General features: G+C 40.1%; 1 protein-coding gene across 1 annotated transcript in view; it reads left to right on the forward strand.

Annotated features, from left to right (window-relative positions):
* The window catches only part of SEMA4G (semaphorin 4G), a 305,506-nt gene that overhangs the window by 163,696 nt on the left and 123,002 nt on the right, over positions 1–18,808 (forward strand). Inside the window, exons 4-5 of the mRNA XM_077455317.1 lie at positions 513–575; positions 5,042–5,140. Coding sequence (XP_077311443.1) covers positions 513–575; positions 5,042–5,140 — 162 coding nt within the window. The remainder of the gene's footprint in view (positions 1–512; positions 576–5,041; positions 5,141–18,808) is intronic.

The raw sequence follows: 18,808 nt of genomic DNA on the forward strand, positions 1-18,808 counted from the left end.
CTGCAGCTAAATGTATAATTTCCTGCCTCAGTTAGAGGTCTGGCTCAGCAGGTGGATGAACATCCCATTTAGTTCACTTGGTCCCATTTAAAGTTCAGACCAAAATCTACTTTTGGACAAATCTTAAGCTCATCCTCAGTCATCTCATGTGCACTGGAGCAGAGCCTGGATAGCTGCTAGATCTGTCCCCGCTGTGGTTAGTTTTACAGGTCTCTGAAACAAGTTTAGGAAGTTAAACTAGTTGAATTTAGGAATTAATTATTCCTAAATAACATTTATTAGGAAATTAAAGGCGTTAGAAACATGTTGTTTACATCCAAGTATTACATCTCATTAGTACATAATACAGTTTATTATATACATTATTCCACCTAAAAAAACATATGTGATGTGCTATATACTCAGTTATATTTTGTAGTTGAATTGGTTATTAGTTTTTTAACCTATGAGCTATTGGATAGCCACATACTAATTGCACATTTTTGTTTCTATTTTTTTTTTATTTCTCTTAGATCAATTGGGAGGTCACTGCTGACGAGACTAAAATATGTCACAGCAAAGGAAAAAATATTCAGGTATTTCTCCTCTCTTTTTTGTGTAGTGAGTGTTTGTATTTAGTTTGAGGATAAAATGAACCTATGAGCACACCAAGTGCCGCAGATGGAAAGTCTGTAGTTGCCAATGTTAGGACTGTTCTTTGCATGCCAAGCCTGCAGGTGTCTGCCTGTTTTTATTTTCACAAGGTTCCTTATCTGTTAGCATTTGTGTGTTTCTTCCAATTCACTACTTGGTTATCTTATTTTAAACGAAATTAAAGTGACACAAAAAAAAAAAGAAAACAAACGTTCAGACTTTACCTCCACTGTGCAACTCGTTTTTTACAGAGTGGCCCCAAACATCCTCTTCTGGGGTCCCTTAGCGGCTCTCGCGGCTCCTCCCCACATTAGGTAACCCCCTGGGAAGTGCTCTCCCGGGGGGTTACCTTGCGAACTCGCTCCCGAGTGATTCATTCGCCTTCCATAGAAGCCGAATGTATGATTGGGCCCTGCCCCCCGGCGCCCTGGTCATTGGTTTTGAGTAATAGCAGTGGGAGCCAATGGCTGCGCTGCTACCAATCCATCCACTCAGGACCCAAGACACTGATTTTTGCCAGTGTGCTCATTCCTGGAACGAGATAGTTGGGGTACAGGTAAGTAAAACGGTGGCTCGGGGAGGCTGCAGCATTACAGGAGGTTTACAACTCCTTTAACTCCTTAATATTTCCCAAGGTTCTATGTATAGTCTGCTGAATATCCCAAATTGTTTTCATTTAATTCTGCTCATTAAGCGTGTTTGAAGCCTAATTCCAGATATTTTTATTTTTCAATTTTGGTTAGAGTTAAAAAAAAATTGTCTCTGACTCCACTGAGGATATTTTTTCTTTGTGTCCCTGTGACATCTATACTAGAAATTAGGGGAGCAGTTGTCCCATGGACAGGAATACACAGAAAGTAATGCCTCATGTATGCAGGCGTTAGAAAAAATGAGCTGCAAAGCCCCTACCAACGCCAGGAAAAAAAAGCTGTAAAAACAAGCTTTTAGCAGGGTTTCCCTGCCGCTATTCAAAATCCATTATTTCACTTTCAGACTATTGATTTGAATAGATGTCACATGCAAGTCGGATCGTGATAATTCAACTTGTAGTGTGACTTGTACTCTGAGGATCTTGAAGGGAACCTCATGTCAAAGTTTTTAAAAAAATGGCGTGGGGTTCCCTCCAAAATCCATACCTTGCCTTCTGAGTCTGGTATGGAAAGGGAACCCTATGCCAAAATGGGGGGGGGGGGAAACTCCCTCCAGGACCATACCAGACTATGGTTTTTAAGGGGAAACCCCACCCCAAAGAACAAAAAAATGGTGTGGGGTCCAAAATCCATACCAGGCCCTTATCTGAGCATGCAGCCCAGCAGGTCAGGAAAGGGGGGCATCAAGCGAGCACCCCCCCCCGGACAATACTAGGCCACATGCCCTTAAGATGGGGGCGTGGGTGCTTTGGGGCGGGGAGGGCTTATTAGAATCTGTAAGCCCACTTTAACAAGGGGGCTCCAGATCCCACCCCCCCCCCCCTCCAATTTGAATGAGTATGTTGTACATTGTACCCCTACCCATTCACCCCCCAAAAAAGGCAGTGTAGTGTAAATAAAAATAAGAGACGATTTTGACAAGTCCTAAAAATCTTCCTCCGGTCTTCTTCCTCTGGTGTTCTTTTTCTGGTCTTCTTCTTTAGGTCTTCTCCACCACCGACGCTGTCTCCTGTCTTTGTGCCAGCTCCGCTCTCTGCGGGGTCTTATATAGCAATGGAGCGAGAGCATCTGGTGAGGTCACCACGAAACCCCTGCCCCTTGTGATGCGATGTGACGGCACAAGGGGGCAAGGTCTCATGGTGAAGTCACCAGATGACCACAAGTCATCGTGATCTGCCTTGCATGCGATTTCTATTCAAATCAATGGGCTGAAAGTCGGATCAGTAGACGGCTTTCTTAGGGAGCCATTTATTTTGAATAGACGCAGAGAAACGCTGCTAAAAGCTAACGTGGCTAAATGTGCATTAATGTCAATGCAAAAAGCTACTAAAAACACATGTTTACAGCCGCTTTTTCCTGGCCTTGGTAGTGGCTTTGCAGCTGTTTTTTTTTCTAATGCCTGTGTACATGAGGCATTACTCTCTGTGCATTCCTGCTCCCCTAATTTCTAGTATAGGTGTCACAGGGACACAAAAAATTATTTACCCAGTGGGGTCATAGACAAGAAATTTTAACTCTACCCCACTCTAACCAATTTTTTTTTTTAAATATCTGGTATTGGGCTTTAAACATTCTTAATGGGCAAAATTAACCCCCCAAAAAAGCCAGTGTAGTGTAAATAAAAACTAGACAGTTTTGACAAGTTCTTTATTGAAAATCTTCCTGGTCTGTGTCTTTTTTTGACCTCGCCTACTATGTAACTATGTAAAGTGGAAAACTGTTTTGTGGTCAAACAAACCCAAATTTGGCATGCTTTTTGGAAACCATGGGTGCTGCATCCTCTGGACTGAAGAGAACGCAGCACTCAGTACAAAAGCCTGCGTCTCTGTTGCCATGGGGTGCATACATTTGTATGGATTAGGCAGCTTGCACATCTGGAAAGGCACCGTCAATGCTTAAAGATATATGCAGCTTATGCTCCCACCCAGACAACATCTTTTTTTCAGGGAAGGTCTTGCATATTTCAGCAGGATGCTAAACCACATACTGCATCTATGACAGCACCATGGCTTCGTAGTAGAAGGGTCTGAATGCTTAAATGACCTGCCTGCAGTGCAGACCTTTCACTAGCTGAATATATTTGGTGCATCTTTAACCCCCCTGGCGGTATGTCTGGCTCGGGGTGGAATTTTTATACCAAAAGTGGTAACCCCGAGCCAGACTCGGGACAGCATCGCTGGATCCAGGAGGACGCTTACTTACCTTCTCCCTTGGATCCAGCGATGTCCCCGCGCTGTACGAGCGGCTCGTCCTCTGCTCGATTCATCAAGGAGCCGATCTCCGTTCCCTGCGAGCGGTGCGACGCACGGGGACGGAGATCGGCGCCAAATTCAAAAAGTGAAACACACACATTACATACATTATAATGTAATCGTACAGATTACATTGCTGTATGTAATTATTTCACATCCCATTTGTCCCTAGTGTTCTGTCCAGTGCCCTGCATGCAGTTTTATATTATGAAAACTGTTCTTTATGCCTGGAAACTGGAGATTGTCCATAGCAACCAAAACTGTCCCTTTACATCAAAAATTATTTTAGACCAGCTAGAAAATAGCGATAATAAATTTGAATCACTTGCAGAATTGAGGATTAGTGATTTGTGGAGAGATCCGTCATCAAATATTGAAAAGTAATGACAGTGACAATTCTGCAACTGAGCAAATTTCAGTGTTTTTGATTTGATTACATTATTGAATAATTTTTATTATTATTATATTATTATTTGGTACAATTATTTATAATTATTTATTATATTATAATTTATGATTTCATTTTTCAAACTTTATTATACCCGGGATGTCTGCTAGACTCTGGTTTGCTCAGATTTAAGTGAGTTATTCCTAAGAATTACAGGACTACAATATAAAACGCCAAATTTTCATGCAAAATAATTGTACCGCTTTCAGCACCTAAAACCCAAAATGGAAAATAGGACAAAGAAGATCCAGGACTGTTGAGCAGTTAGAATCTTATATCAATCAAGAATGGGACAACATTCCTCTCCCAAAACTCCAGCAATGTTTCCCCTCATTTCCCAGATGTTTACAGAGTATTGTTACATGCAGAGTGGATGCTGCATCGTGGTAAACATGGCATGGGCCCTGTCCTAACTTTTTTGAGACGTGTTGGCTGTCATGAATTTTTAAATTACTTAATTTTTTTCTTAGTGATACATTTTTTTCCGTTTAAACATCTGATATGTTTTCTATCGTGAATAAAATATGGGTTTGAGATTTGCAATTGCATTCCATTTTTTATGTAGATTTTACACAGCATCCCAACTTTTTTTGGAATTGGAGTTTTAAGATGTCTTCAGAAAGGACTGTGAGAGGCAAGTGTAATGTGTCAATCACACTTACCTCCGTGCTGTTCTTTCCAAGATACAGGTCCCTGAACAATCTGATACTGGCACAGCGGTGGCATGAGCTGCTTTTTGATCCCTGTGTTATGTTTCTTGTACTTGTCTGTTTTCTGTTAATGAAAAAACATGTTTAATATTTTTTTATCTGTCCATGTCCTACATTTTTTATTTCCTATAAATATTTATTCATATGTTCCTTTTACCATATTATAATAAATATCTGTAGGAAGCGAATGCTTTAATGTCTGTCCATGTTCATTGCACATCTCTGAGAAGCGCGTGTTCAGGTCGCTGTGCGAGCTAGACTGTTTAATGTAAGATTAGTTTGTCTCTTTAGCAGAATTTAGTGCTCTGGTGTTGGAACATAATAATTTTGCTTTTTTTCTCCCTGCAGACCGAGTGCTTCAACCATATAAGGCTCTTGCAGAGATTTAATGAAACCCACCTGTATGTCTGCGGGACGCATGCCTTTGCTCCACAATGCTGCTACATTGTAAGTACACCCTGACCTTTCAATTTATCTGCTAAACTAGGAGAGTGGATCATTACCTGTTTTTGGACTAAACCTTTTTAAAGGGTGACTTCTAATTTTTTACACCGTAAAGAACATATCAGCAGAGTTTCAAGTGAACTTGCCGTTTTTAAAAAACAAATACGAACCTAAACTGTAATGTTGGCCATGCACAAAACAATTTGGTGTCTCAGTCAGCAATCATTTACTACTTTCCAGTAACCAAATGAATAAACATGAGTTGGAAATTGATTGAACCCACCTTGTTGCAACTCTAACAGTTTCTTTGGCTTTACATTCTAGTTTTTAAGGCTTGGTCTTAAAGAGGAAGTAAAGCCGGGGGGGGGGGGGATTTACAATACTAGCTCATTATGAATAACTTACCTGAGATTGAAGCCCCCTAAACGACCCTCGCTCACCGCCTCCGATGCCACCATCTATCCCGGAGTAACTTCCAGGTATCAGCGCCGGAGCTATTTCTTGCACCTACAGGTAAGCCTTAATCTAGGCTTACCTGTAGGTTAAACCACTTTAACCATTGCTGTTATTGGATAAACATCAGCAGGTTGGGAGGTATGATTATCTATACCAGCAATATTATGTACAGAATGTTTGTCTTTCAAAGAGCTACTGTAGATTATACAATTAATCCTTGTTGATGCCCATCATCAATTCCCTTGGTTGATGGTGCCTCTGATAGGTTGTCGATGCTTTGCATAGTATTTTTGTAAACACAGTGGGGGTTATTTACGAAAGGCAAATCCACTTTGCACTGCAAGTGCAAACTACAAGTGCACTTGAAATTGCACTGAAAGTGCACTTGGAACTGCAGTCGCTGTAAATCTGAGGGGTAGATCTGAAATGAGGGGACGCTCTGCTGATTTTATTTTCCTTGCATGTCCCCTTCAGGTCTACAGCGACTACACTTCCAAGTGCACTTTCAGTGCACTTTCAATTATAGTTTGTACTTGTTGTGCAAAGTGGATTTACCTTTTGTAAATAACCCTCATTGGCTTTTATTGATTCTGCTATGAGCTGAGGGCATTAAAAAAAAACTCCCTAAACACAGGGATTTGTACAGGGATATCTTCACACTGTGCCCCCAGGGAGACTTGCTTTAGGGCATGTGGCTTTACTGGTACCGTATACAAGAAATACAACTGGAAAATAGTGGGTAGAACAGTTTAGTTATAATTTAGTTACATAGGGAGTCATTTACGAAAGGCAAATCTACTTTGCACTGCAAGTGCACTTGGAAGGGCAGTCACTCTAAATCTAAGGGGTAGATCTGAAATGAGTGGGAGCTCTGCTGATTTTTATCATCCAATCATGTGCAAGCTAAAATGCTGTTTTTTATTTGCCTTCCATGTCCCCCTCGGATCTACAGCAACTGCACTTCCAAGTGCACTTGCAGTGCAAAGTGTTTTTTCCTTTAGTAAATAACCCCCATAGTAGTTTTATTAGCATTTAGGCCCCATTCACATTTGCAAAAGGGGCTACCTGCCGCTAACCGCTGGGAAGCCCCACTGGGTCTCCCACATGTAATTGCTAATGGCCCCATTCACAAGTGTAAAGGTTACGCATCTAAAAAAAAAAAAACATTTTGCGGCGCTTTTGGATCACTTTTCGTGAGCTTTTCAGGAGCATTTGAAACCCTTCCCATTCATTTCAATGGAGAGGGTCATTTTTGAGGCGCTTTTTTAAGCGCTCCAAACATGGTCCAAAGATGCCGCTTGCAGGACTTTTTTCACTGCCCCGCCAAGGCACCACCCCAGTGTCAAAGCATCTATTGAAATGAATGGGAAGCAGTTTTCAGGCACTTTTTTTTAGCTCAGAAGCGCATGAAAAGCTCCTCAGTGTGAAAGGGGGGTCTAAGAATGGCAAGTACTCTTAGGTTCTTTTTTCACTCTGGCACTGTGAATAGTGCGCTTATATGCTTTAGAGGGAACGCTAAAGCATATAAGTGTTTTTAAAAGTCGCATTGTGACTTTGCTGTTATCCCTTCTGGTTTATATAGACATAAGCTACGGTGTGTGTGTTTTTTTTTTTTAAATGACAATGCTAAATACCTTTTCTCACACCGCAGCTGTGCGGTCACATGATTTCCCACCTTCCCTGATCTGAGGATAGCAGCAGGAGGGGCTGAGATTGCCCTCTGAAATCAGCTGGCCAGCAGAGGGAGGTCACATGACTGCACAGTGGCAGTGTCAAAAAGATATTTGGCATTATCATTAAAAATGAAAACACACACACTGTAGTTTGACTGTATGCGCCAGAGGGGATACAAGTATTTTTGCTACATATTGCAGCGGGAGAGGTGGGGAGGACATATTCTCTCACACGGACAGGCAGGCAGAGGGGAGAAACTCAGAGCAGAGAGTGGGATGATGGAGGCACGTAAACTGACCATGTTATCATGGCTGCTGAGCCATGATTACCGTGGTCAGCATACACAGGGGACACATGAACAAGCAGGATTGACCAGGCATTTTACAACATAGAAAAGGACAAATTTCATGGCACAAGCCACTTTGCTATAGGTCATGCCTTAATGCAACAGGATTTTTTTTTTGTCTGTTTAGGGTATGACCCGGATGATAGCTTCTGTAGTTCATTTGGAAAGGCGGGTTGATCATGTCTTTTTATAGAAAAAGACTGACCTCTCCCCTCTCTCACAGTCTTGGCTGAGAGTAGAGAGCTGGGGGCGCGACAGAGTGGGGCTGTGTGTCAAAGTAGACGCAAACAGACCATCTCAGGACCAAACATGCCCAATTCCCCGTATAGGAAACCCCTTCCTATGGGAGCACATGGCGGGAGAGAGGAGCCAGGAGCGGCAGCAGGGAACCCAACCAGAGATCAGTCAGGGCTGCTCTGTACAAAACCAGTGCACAGAGCAGGTAAGTAGGTCATGTTTGTTATTTTAATGAAAAAATATTTAAAGCTTTACAATCATGTCAACATGTCCTTTGCTTTGCACATATTGGAATGTTAGCTTGCATAGGTTAAAATTTATCCCCGTAGAACCCAACTTTAAACACATTTACATTTTGATAGCCCTCTGACACCTTGGGATAAATATTTGTGTGAGCAGTGCACTCTGCTTGTTCATTTTTTCTGCTCCTTTTAAAATTAATTTTGCATTCTGTGATTTAGACTAAAAGAATTTTAACAGACTGTGCTCAAGCCACAACCTTACCTTTGTTTGAAAAGGCCAAAAACCGTCTTGTATAAATGAAAGAGAAAATGTAGTTAAAACAGTCAAAATAAAGTGAGTTTTACTTAAACAGTGTGTAGATAATGGTTAGCGAGCGACAGGCGGGGGGCTTGTAGACAGCATGCCCACACATCTTCATCTTGTAATCATGAGTAGTCAGTGGTCTGACGTTTATCTATACTCTGATTGCATCTCCTTCCACATTGTAGACCGGCATGTGAACTATAAACTTTATGTTCTAGCCAGTACAAAGATATCCCCTATTTACATTTGTATTGCGGGTTCTGCAATTTTAGAACAATTTTATTCTTTTATCCAGTAAAGTAAACAGACTGCGAAAAATGTTTGTGAAAACATCACATACGTTCATTTCTCTCTTAACGTTAATCCCCTTAAAAAGCCAAAATACCTTCATTGTAAAAGACATTTTGCTTTAGGCCAAAGATGGATATAAATATAATTGACTTTATTAAATTGTTGACTTTTTAATGCAGTAGCAAGAAGCAAAGCATAGACTAGCTACTGTGTAAAATTGTATCATGAAATTAATATCGTGCCCATCTGTAAGAAGTATTGTTATTTTTAGTGTGCTGTCTGTTTCTTGTATGTTAATGTGGAGCAAGAAAGAGTTGGTAACCTCCAGTGTAGAGCACTCAAGCAATCAGTATTCCTGTAGTTATACGCAGGCTCCAGTATATACATCTCCTTCTAAAATTGCTACTTGCCGCTCTGCCATACATACTTTCGGAATTACTCAAGTATACAGATCAGGAGATCCGTCTTCACTCAGTGAATGCTTGTCCAAAATAACTGAACCAAGTGTGAGATACAGCCAGGCATCTTGCATTTTTAGAAAGTAGAGAAGGCTGACCTACAGAATTCTGAAAATGAAAACAGTGCTAGTCCTAGGGTTATCCTATTGCCATTCCTGTAGCATTGTATTGATGTTAGTATTGGTCAGCCTTTCTCATCCTTTTCAACACAAAGGAACACATGAAATGCCTTTCCAATCTCAGGGACCCCCTGTTAAAAATCACTATATCTACAACTCACAATACATTAGTGTGCTAGCCAGTGGGAAGAATGCCCCTTACACTTGTGGTCATTGGGAAAAATGACCCCCCTTAAAGATAGCTAAAACCTATGATGTCATTGGGAACTTATCTGAGAGGTAAAAATTGCTTATTGTTCAAGGAACCCCTAGCAACCTCTGGAGGAACCATAGGGTTCCATGGAACCCCGATTGAGAAACCCTGGTATAGGTGATCAGTTTACCAGGTTATATGGCTGCCAGACCAGCTGCAATGAGATTTCTGCAGACTACCATACTACACAAAAAAATGTTCACTTTCAGTACTTTTCAACAATATTCAAGATTCAGTCAATATTTAGTGCTTATAAATTGTTTCCTATTGCAAGCCCAGGTGAACGAAGGTGTTTTTAGGCCTCGGAAATGTGTTAGCTACTCCTTTTGATTGTCCCTCTGACCATTACTGGAATAAAATCATATCTGGACTATTGAGTTGTTGTGTGATGCTCAAATTCTTATTCCGTCTTTTAAGCTTGTGGCAAACAGAAAAGGAAAGCTCCAGCATTAATAGTTTCTATAATGTAAGGACATTAGCCTAATGTCTGTTTAGTATGGATGGAGGCATCAATTGATTTTCTCTTGCTCAGCCCGCTGGCTGAAAATAAGAACTCTAGGTGTGTATGGCCATCCTTATTATATACAGTATTTCCTGGCAATCCTATGTAGAGCTGCAGCTCTAAGTCACACCAAATATATTATGTGTCTGTTGAAAGCATGGCCTGGGGTGAGTGATGAACACTGTGATATACTCGTGTGTGTGTGTGTGTGTGATGGAGACTGGAAATCCATGTTTTTCTTCTTCTTGTTCCGCAGTTCACATGACCATTAACTCTTTAAACCTGTCGTAAGTAATAAGAGTGCTACACTGGGGCATTGTAGGAATGTGACAGAACCAGCCAAGCATGGCGGGAGTGTGATGTGAGATTAGCCGAGGGATGTCTGTTCTGCAGACTGTTTGTCTAGAAAATATCTTGATGTTTGTATGTGCATGCTTTTCAGCTTTTTGTATGCTAATGCTATTCATGTGAGTATCTGTATTCCTAACAGTTTGTGGTAACTTACAATGGTTGATATGCAACTCAAAATAGTATCTCTAAAGGACATAGGTCAAGGTTGGACATTGTAAAAAGTTTTGAACTGGATGGATTTTCGATTAGCAGACTTTATTCATTAAACATCGACTGAGGACAGTCAACCCACAACCTCTTCTTGGATGAGTTTTGCCCTCTGCTTGGTCTTAGAAGGTTTTGGGTGGAGTATCCTGTGTTAAAGCTTGGAGAAGGTAGTTGGGGAACTTTGATTTTTGCAGCAAGGGGGATGGGGAGAAATATGTGAAAGAGCCAAGAACTGTATTTCTTCTTCTGCGGTCAAGTCTGAGTGACCTGCTAGCATTTGGATTCCGGTGTGTACCCCGTAGATCATAGATACCAAACGTATTCTATGAATCCAATCCCGGTACAGATTACAAACCTCACATGTCATATACCTTCCTTACTTTTACTTAACTGATTTTTGGATCCCGCAGCAGATAGCGCTGCCCCATGTTCTTGGGGTGGCCTGTCCCAAGGCATCCTCACATTCAGTGTAGGGCTGTGGACCCTGCCCTGGTGAGAAGACCTTCGACTACCAAAGTATGGGGTGGAAAAGACTGCCGGGACTGGTCTAACAATGTAGAGTAGCCTTCATGAGCAGAGGATCAGGTAAGCAAGAACAACCATGTCCTGAGGTGAAGATAGGCCTCCTTTTCTCCACTTTTCTTTTTTTTTTTATCGCTGTTGAAGCAGTGTACCTACTGTCTGGCAATTTCTCTGTTTGAAGATGTAAAAAAAAAAAAAGATACATATTAGACATTTCCTAAACTCTTACTAATTTTGCCCTAAAGATAGCTTGCCCCATTCTGAGTTCTGTGGCTGTGTCATCTTCCTACAGACACAGATAAACGATCTTAATAAACTTGCATTTTTCGCTTTCACTCTACCTGCCTTGATGGATAAATTTAATTCTACTACGTCTCTGCTTTCTCTGTCTCCTGCCCCCTAACCCCTTGCATCGGCTTTCATTTTTTTCTCTGATTTTTGTCTCCAGTGAAGTAAAAATGTAATTATCAAAAATAAGCAGAGAATGGGGACATTTTTGGTATGACACCAAAATAGACACTAAAAGTATACAAAATATTTTTATTGTGCTTTCCTTAAAATAGAACTCTTAAGTGCTTATAAAAATAATCTGGTTCTAATATATTACATAATCATTTAGCATTGTTCTAGACATCACAAAGACTCCTGCACGTGCAGATATTTAGCCAACATTTTTCTTGGAACAATTGTTCATTGCAGAATTTTTATTGAGGTTTCAAACAATATTGACAAGCACTTAAACAAAGATAGTACATATTAGATTACTATTAGATCTGAACTGTATAATGGAAGCCTAGTAGGCCCTCAATTAACAAGATGGTACAGGAATATATAATCTGTTTTAGCAGCTGAATCTGAACTAGAAGTAGTCAAAATCCACTTTTTTGAGGATGCCAATACTGCTCAAATGATAAATCATATCTTCTAGAACAGGGGTAGGGAACCTCGACTCTCCAGCTGTTTTGAAACTACAAGTCCCATGAGACATTGCAAGACCCTAACAATCACAGGCATGGCAGAGGCTTGATGGGATTTGTAGTTTCAAAACAGCTGGAGAGCCAAGGTTCCCTACCCCTGTTCTAGAAAGACAGTTTATGCAGGTTACAAGCATATTGTATGTATCATAACATGCCCAAATCATATCCTTTCTAAAACTTTAAAGTGATGTGTTTTAACTTGGCATGCAAGACCATAGTGGAAAAGTTTCAGAACCTTTGCACTAGGTTCCAAGTTTAAATGTCTCAAGCCCCCTTACAAGCAGAAACATCATCCATTGCCAGTTTAAAGGGCAGCAAATATGAGAAAAGCAGAGACTTGCTTCTGGTTGGACAATCTCCAAATATTAGGGTGTTGCTTAGGAGTCTGATTCGAACGCAGAAAACAAGATTAGCAGAACAAACCGCAAACTTCAGGTGCCATTGAATCAAGCTTTGTCAGTATACCTAAATGAAACCTGTGTTTTGACAAGTACTTTCAGGTATGGAGGAACTATGTGACCATGCTGAACAGACTGAACAAAGCACAGGTTCACCCTAATATGTGTGATTAGTACAGGGGGTTCTTGTTGAAACACCAGGTAATTATTATATATGGATACTGCAGCATTAATGAAGGCAGTTTCAGGTATTTATAACAAAACCAATGTGCTTTCTACTGCGAAGTGCAAAGAACAACCACAAATAAAAGTTTGCTAATAGATTAGGGAAAGATTCATTTTTACTGGTTGCTATGTTACTACACATTAATCTATTCTTGATTATATAAATATATTCTTTTTTTGGGGAAATTCGGCTCAGTCTTGTAGTTGCAGCACCCTACGGCAGAGGCCCACTCCCTGGCCCCTCAATAGTGGTTCTCCTGACACCTCGGGCTCTCACATATTTTTTCTTTTTGCACATTCATGGGCAGCCCATTAATTTCATTAGGCCACACTATGCATGTGGAAAAAAAAGGTGCATGATTTTTCAATTCACTCTGCACCAAAATGCATGGTACCATGACTTTTACCAGTCCCAAACACACATGGTTTGCCATATTAGTGGGATTTTCATAAGAATTAATGGTACCTATGCACACCTGCAGAAGGCAGTGTGTTTTCCTTTTAAGCATTTGAATGAAGATAATACAGTACATATTATTAGTACATATTTTACAATAAAATATGATATATAATATGAATAGAGAAACTTCTCAAATAAACATATAAGAGTAAAAATAATTCATGTCTTAAAGATAAGTTATATGAGTACGGTAAGTGTAAACTTTTCTGCACTTTTCAAATTATAATTGTTATTGTTAGTACAATACTTGGTGAGGTTAAGATTAAACTAGAAGAATAATAGTACAATATTTATAAAGATTGATTATACAAAGTATTGTCTATTTATGACAGATCATCTATCTAGGGACCGTCAGGAAAGGAGTCCATCCAAAGGGGGCCAGGTTCCAGCTATTGGCCTGGTTTGTCCCATATGGATGGACAATGACCCCGGCCATCCCAGGCAATGTGTTTTCATGCGGTGTGGAAAACCATGTGATTTCCTATGTGTTCCCACACCAGACCTGGTAAGAACAGGCCTTAAAAGATGAATGTTGCATTCAAATCGTGAGCCATTCAATAGGTATATATTGTCCACCATGGTTGGTAACATAAACACATAATTGTCATGTTAGACTGGGGGGGGTACCTTTTAAGATTCAATTAATCTGTAAGGTTTAAAACAGAATAAATAAGATTTATTTAGGTCACCATGACTACAAACTGGGGAAAGTTGTGTGTCATTGTAGTCAAATCATATGACATGAAAGTCTTCTCAAATGACAGTCCATTGTTTTTCTTCCTATTGAAAATGTGTCACATTGGTGTGTGTTTTTACAGATTCTGAGTCATCCTCCATCCTTCGAACTTGTTTTCATGCGTATTTCCCTACATCATAAATTCATGCTAAGCAAAGTTCAGAAAACATGTATTGTTTTATTTCCGATATCTAATGTCTGTATGTTGGCATCAGATTACCATAATAATAAAATTTCTGCTGCTTTTCCTTGACTCAAATTAAAGGTATTCGGCCTCATGTACACTGCTGCTGATAAACGGACATTTAGGAGCAGTTTGCATTTTTTTCAGCAGCCCTTGAACTCTCCTCTCTTATCTGTCCATGTACACTGAGTAGTTTATAGTCGTTTAGAGGCAGTTGAGTTTAGTGGCATTTCTTTTAAAGCAAAAAATTGCGTTCAGGACGGAAGTTTATTGGCATTTGAAACGCTAAATGTTTGTAACAGCGTGAAAACACGTCTAAACGCGATAACTCGCATTTATAAGTGTTTTGTTTATATGCGTTTTCAATGGGGATACATTTCTGACCATTTTCAATCTAAAAATGCTGCTAAATGTGGCATGTAAACACGTCAAAACAGACGTTTTTAACCATTGGAGAGGTTTTGAAACGTCACGTGTACATGAAGCCTTCCTGTGAACCTGTCACAAACTTCAGCAACTCAAACTGAGCATATGATACAAGAATGTATCAGCAATGGTCACCTTTGGTGAAAACTGCATGTCAGTAAATCTGGGGAGATGGCCAGCATAGTTTATATGCAAATGTTGACTTTTCTGGTAGAAGTTAAACCTTTTCTACTTACCTATCCTTCCTACTGGTTAATGAGGTTGCCCATCACTTTGTTAGGTAGGTTGGGCCAAACAGCAGGAGCAGATGCACCAAGCATTCACAGGGAATATGGAAATTTGTTTGATTTGAGCGAAGTCTTCGATTTACTGATCATTTTGACAGCTGGTTTTCACAGAAGGTGATCTTGGTTTATGACACAATCATTTAGCTTTTCAGTAGGTAAGCTGAAATCTCGAAATTCTAATAGAGTAATGCTTTCCGTCGGGTCTTGAAATGTTATTTCAATTATTTCAGGTACTTGTATAGCGCCGTCAATTTACGCAGTGATATATATATATATATATATATGTGTGTGTGTGTATGTATATGTATATGTATATGTATATATATATATATATATATATATATATATATATATATATATATATGTACACAGTATATCACAAAAGTGAGTACACCCCTTACATTTCTGTAAGTAGTAGTAGTAGTATAGTAGTAGTGAGTGTACAGCTTGTATAACAGTGTAAATCTCCTGTCACCTCAAAATAACTCAACACACAGCCATTAATGGCAACATAAGTGAGTACACCCCTAAGTGAAAATGTCCAAATTGGGCCGAAAGTGCCAATATTTTGTGTGGCCACCATTATTTTCCAGCGCTGCCTTAATCTCTTGGGCGTAGAGTTCACCAAAACTACACAGGTTGCCACTGGAGTCCTCTATGACCACATCACTGAGCTGGTGGATCTTAGCCCTTGTACACATGGTCGGACATTCCGACAACCAAATCCGTCGGATTTTGTCTGACGGATTTTGTCCGAAACTGTTGCATACACACAGTTGGACAAAGTTGTCAGAAAATCCGATCATACTTAACGTGGTGACGTTATTTCGTTAGGACGGGACTATGTTCAGGATAGTAGCCAATAGCTTTGGTCTAGGAATTTGATCTGAGCATGCGTGGCACTTTGTCCGATCGGAATTCTCTACACATGATCGGACAAAGTCCGATCGGATCATGTTGTCGGAAAATTTTATAGCCCAACTGGAAAATTTGGTCCGTCGGATACTCAGACGGAAACAGTCCGATGGAGCCCACACACTTTCGGATTATCCAACAACACGGTCCTATCGGACATTGTCCATCGGAATGTCCGACCGTGTGTACAAGGGCTTAGAGACCTTGCGCTCCTCCATCTTCCATTTGAGAATGCCTCACAGATGCTCAATAGGGTATAGGTCTGGAGAAATGCTTGGCTGATCCATTGCCTTTACCCTCACCTGCTTTAGCAAGGCAGTGCTCACTTTTGTAGCCAGCAGTGTAGACATTAATGACTGTGTGATGAATTATTTGGAGGGGACAGCAAATGTACACTGTTATACAAGCTGTACACTCACTACTTTACATTGTAGCAAAGTGTAATTTCTTCATTGTTGCCACACGAAAAGATATAATAAAATATTTACAAAAATGTGAGGGGTGTACTCACTTTTGTGAGATGTGCAGAGTACTGTGGAAAAGTACTTGCCCTCTTCCTGATTTATTTTGTTTATTTGTCACACTTAAATGATTCAGATCATCAAACAAATTTTAATATAACACAAATAAACACAACATGCAGTTTTTAAATGGCGATTTCATTTATTAGGGAAAAAAAGCTGTCCAAACCTGCCTGGCCCTATGTGAAAAGGTGTTTGGCACTTTTCAGGGGGAGCAGATACAAGAAGTCCCCACGTTACGAACAGAATAGGAACTGTAGGTTTGTTCGTAAGTCGAAGTTGTTCGTAAGTCGCAACACTGCATTTGTAAGTGTAACATCCGGTCGGAACACTGCATTTGTAAATGTATCTGCCACCTGTGCATGGATGTGGGATGTTCCGGCTGCTTGTTAATTTATCTGGGGCGTAGTACGGCAGTGTGGGATGTGTCCGGAGGTGCTTGAAAGGTATCCAGGACCAGCGTGGAGCACAAGGGGCCAGTATTTGAGGCCGTTTGTAAGTAGGAGTCGTTTGTAACTCGGAGACTGCCTGTACCTGTATAATCCAGGTATTTGCTTCCACTTCCGGGCATAGATTGCTGCAGTATCCGCGGCTATCTACGCCATGTCCGGCCCCTCCTCCATCCCCTCCTCTGTCTTCTGGGAGACACGCAGGTCCCAGAAGACAGCATGGGGCAGTGAGATTGCGCAGTGTGACTCACGCATGCGTTGTAGGAAACCAGGCTGTGAAGCCTCAAGGCTTCACTTCCTCATTCCCTTACTGAAGATGCCGGCGCCTCGAGCCAAGAGCTGAAGGACAGATCGGCTTCAGGTGAGGACATTACGGGCTCCCTGGGCAGGTAAGTGTCCATATATTAAAAGTCAGCAGCTGCAGTATTTATAGCTACTGACTTTTATTTTTTGGCAGAACTCTTAACGCTTTAAATGTCGACAAAATGTTTTGCAGCTGAAGAGAGAAAAAACGTAACAGAGGTGCAGCATTCGTTGATGCATTCACTGCATAGAGAGCAGGCATTTAATTATACAGAAATTTTTAAAAAAATAGATAAATCTAACAATAGGTAGATATTTTTCCTATGTAAACAAAACTGTAACAGGAATGTTTATATTTGGAATATAAGAATTCCAGGTTAATGTTTCCACTAAGTAAGAACATCCATATTCTGGGAGAACTGGGACACATCCAAGCCTTAAGCATGGTTATTTATACACAAGCTGGATAGTAATAAGGTTGGGGGAGACATCTGATTTGGTATGCTGCAATCTAAGTCAGGGAGCTGCATGGAGCATTCACTATAGTTAAATATGTCTAGAATAATGCAATATCGTGTCACACACTGTGGCCAGGCAAGATGGTCAGATTTTCAATTAGTTCATAGTAGGATTGCACCGATACTAGTATCGTTATCGTTAATGATACCAAGTATTTGCACAAGTATCGGTACTCGAGAAAATGCACCAATACCTGAAACCGATACTTTCTGGCTCGGTTCTTTGAGCTGTCAGTGGGTCTCCCCTGTTGACAGCTGAAGTGTTAAAGAAGTCCGGTAATTAGAGCTGTCAAAAAAAAGCAGCCGGAAATGTTTATTTACAACATTGCTCAGCCAAAATAAAACACCAAAATAAAAAGAAACATTGTTTCTTTTTGAATCTTTCTATTTCTTCATCTGTGGATCAAAGGGATGAACAAATGCTCCTCTGTTTAACCCCTTAAAAACACTCAATTTACTCTAATTAGCCTTAATCAACTCCCTATTCTCCTCCATTCCATTATTTTTCCTGCTTTTTTTTTTCACGTTGCTTTTATAAACGATAAACAATTAAAACTTTTTTTTTTTGTTTTGTTAGTGAATTTTTTTACACATGTATATTAACATATATTTACACATTTCACATTGAACAAGCGCAAAATTAAAAAAAAAATATTTATTTCATTTGTAAATAACTTTTCAATGCTTTGTACCATTGCTGACAGCTGAAGTGAAAACAAAACAGTTGCAGTAGATATCCGTAATTGGTATTGGCTAATACTAAAAAAAAGTATCTCTTGTAAAAAAAAAAAAATGGTATCTGTGCATCCCTAGTTTATAGGGCTATTTGTCTGACAACACAGACCACCTTGCAGAAACATTATGTGGAGCTTCTGGCTTTATCTCATGTACTGTAACCATAGATGGTGTGTACTGACAGAAGAAAATTTCCAGTCCTATAACAATAACTGGTGTATATATTAAAAAGTGTGCATTGTCCAAGACTGCTGACAACACATAATACTATCCCATATATTTTTGAACCTGCATTATAAAAATAACAGCTAGAATCTGATTGGTTGTTATGGGTAACACCGATGACAGAATGAACTGTTGAAGGTTTGAGCAACTTATTGCAGCTTTTAAATGTATAATGTACTTATTATCTATACAGTCGTCTATCACACGCATTACTAAAGCTGGCCACACTAGTATAGATTTATACACTACGCAGCATGAATGGATGAATCTCGCTTGCGACTACGGTTTTTTGACAGCTGACATTGCTACCTGTTAGAATACCCGAACGGAGCCTGCATCTGATTGGGTGA

Source organism: Lithobates pipiens, unplaced genomic scaffold (genome assembly GCF_037356315.1).
Source record: "Lithobates pipiens isolate NorthernLeopardFrog02 unplaced genomic scaffold, aLitPip1_a1.2 Scaffold_25, whole genome shotgun sequence".
Classification (NCBI taxonomy): domain Eukaryota; kingdom Metazoa; phylum Chordata; class Amphibia; order Anura; family Ranidae; genus Lithobates; species Lithobates pipiens.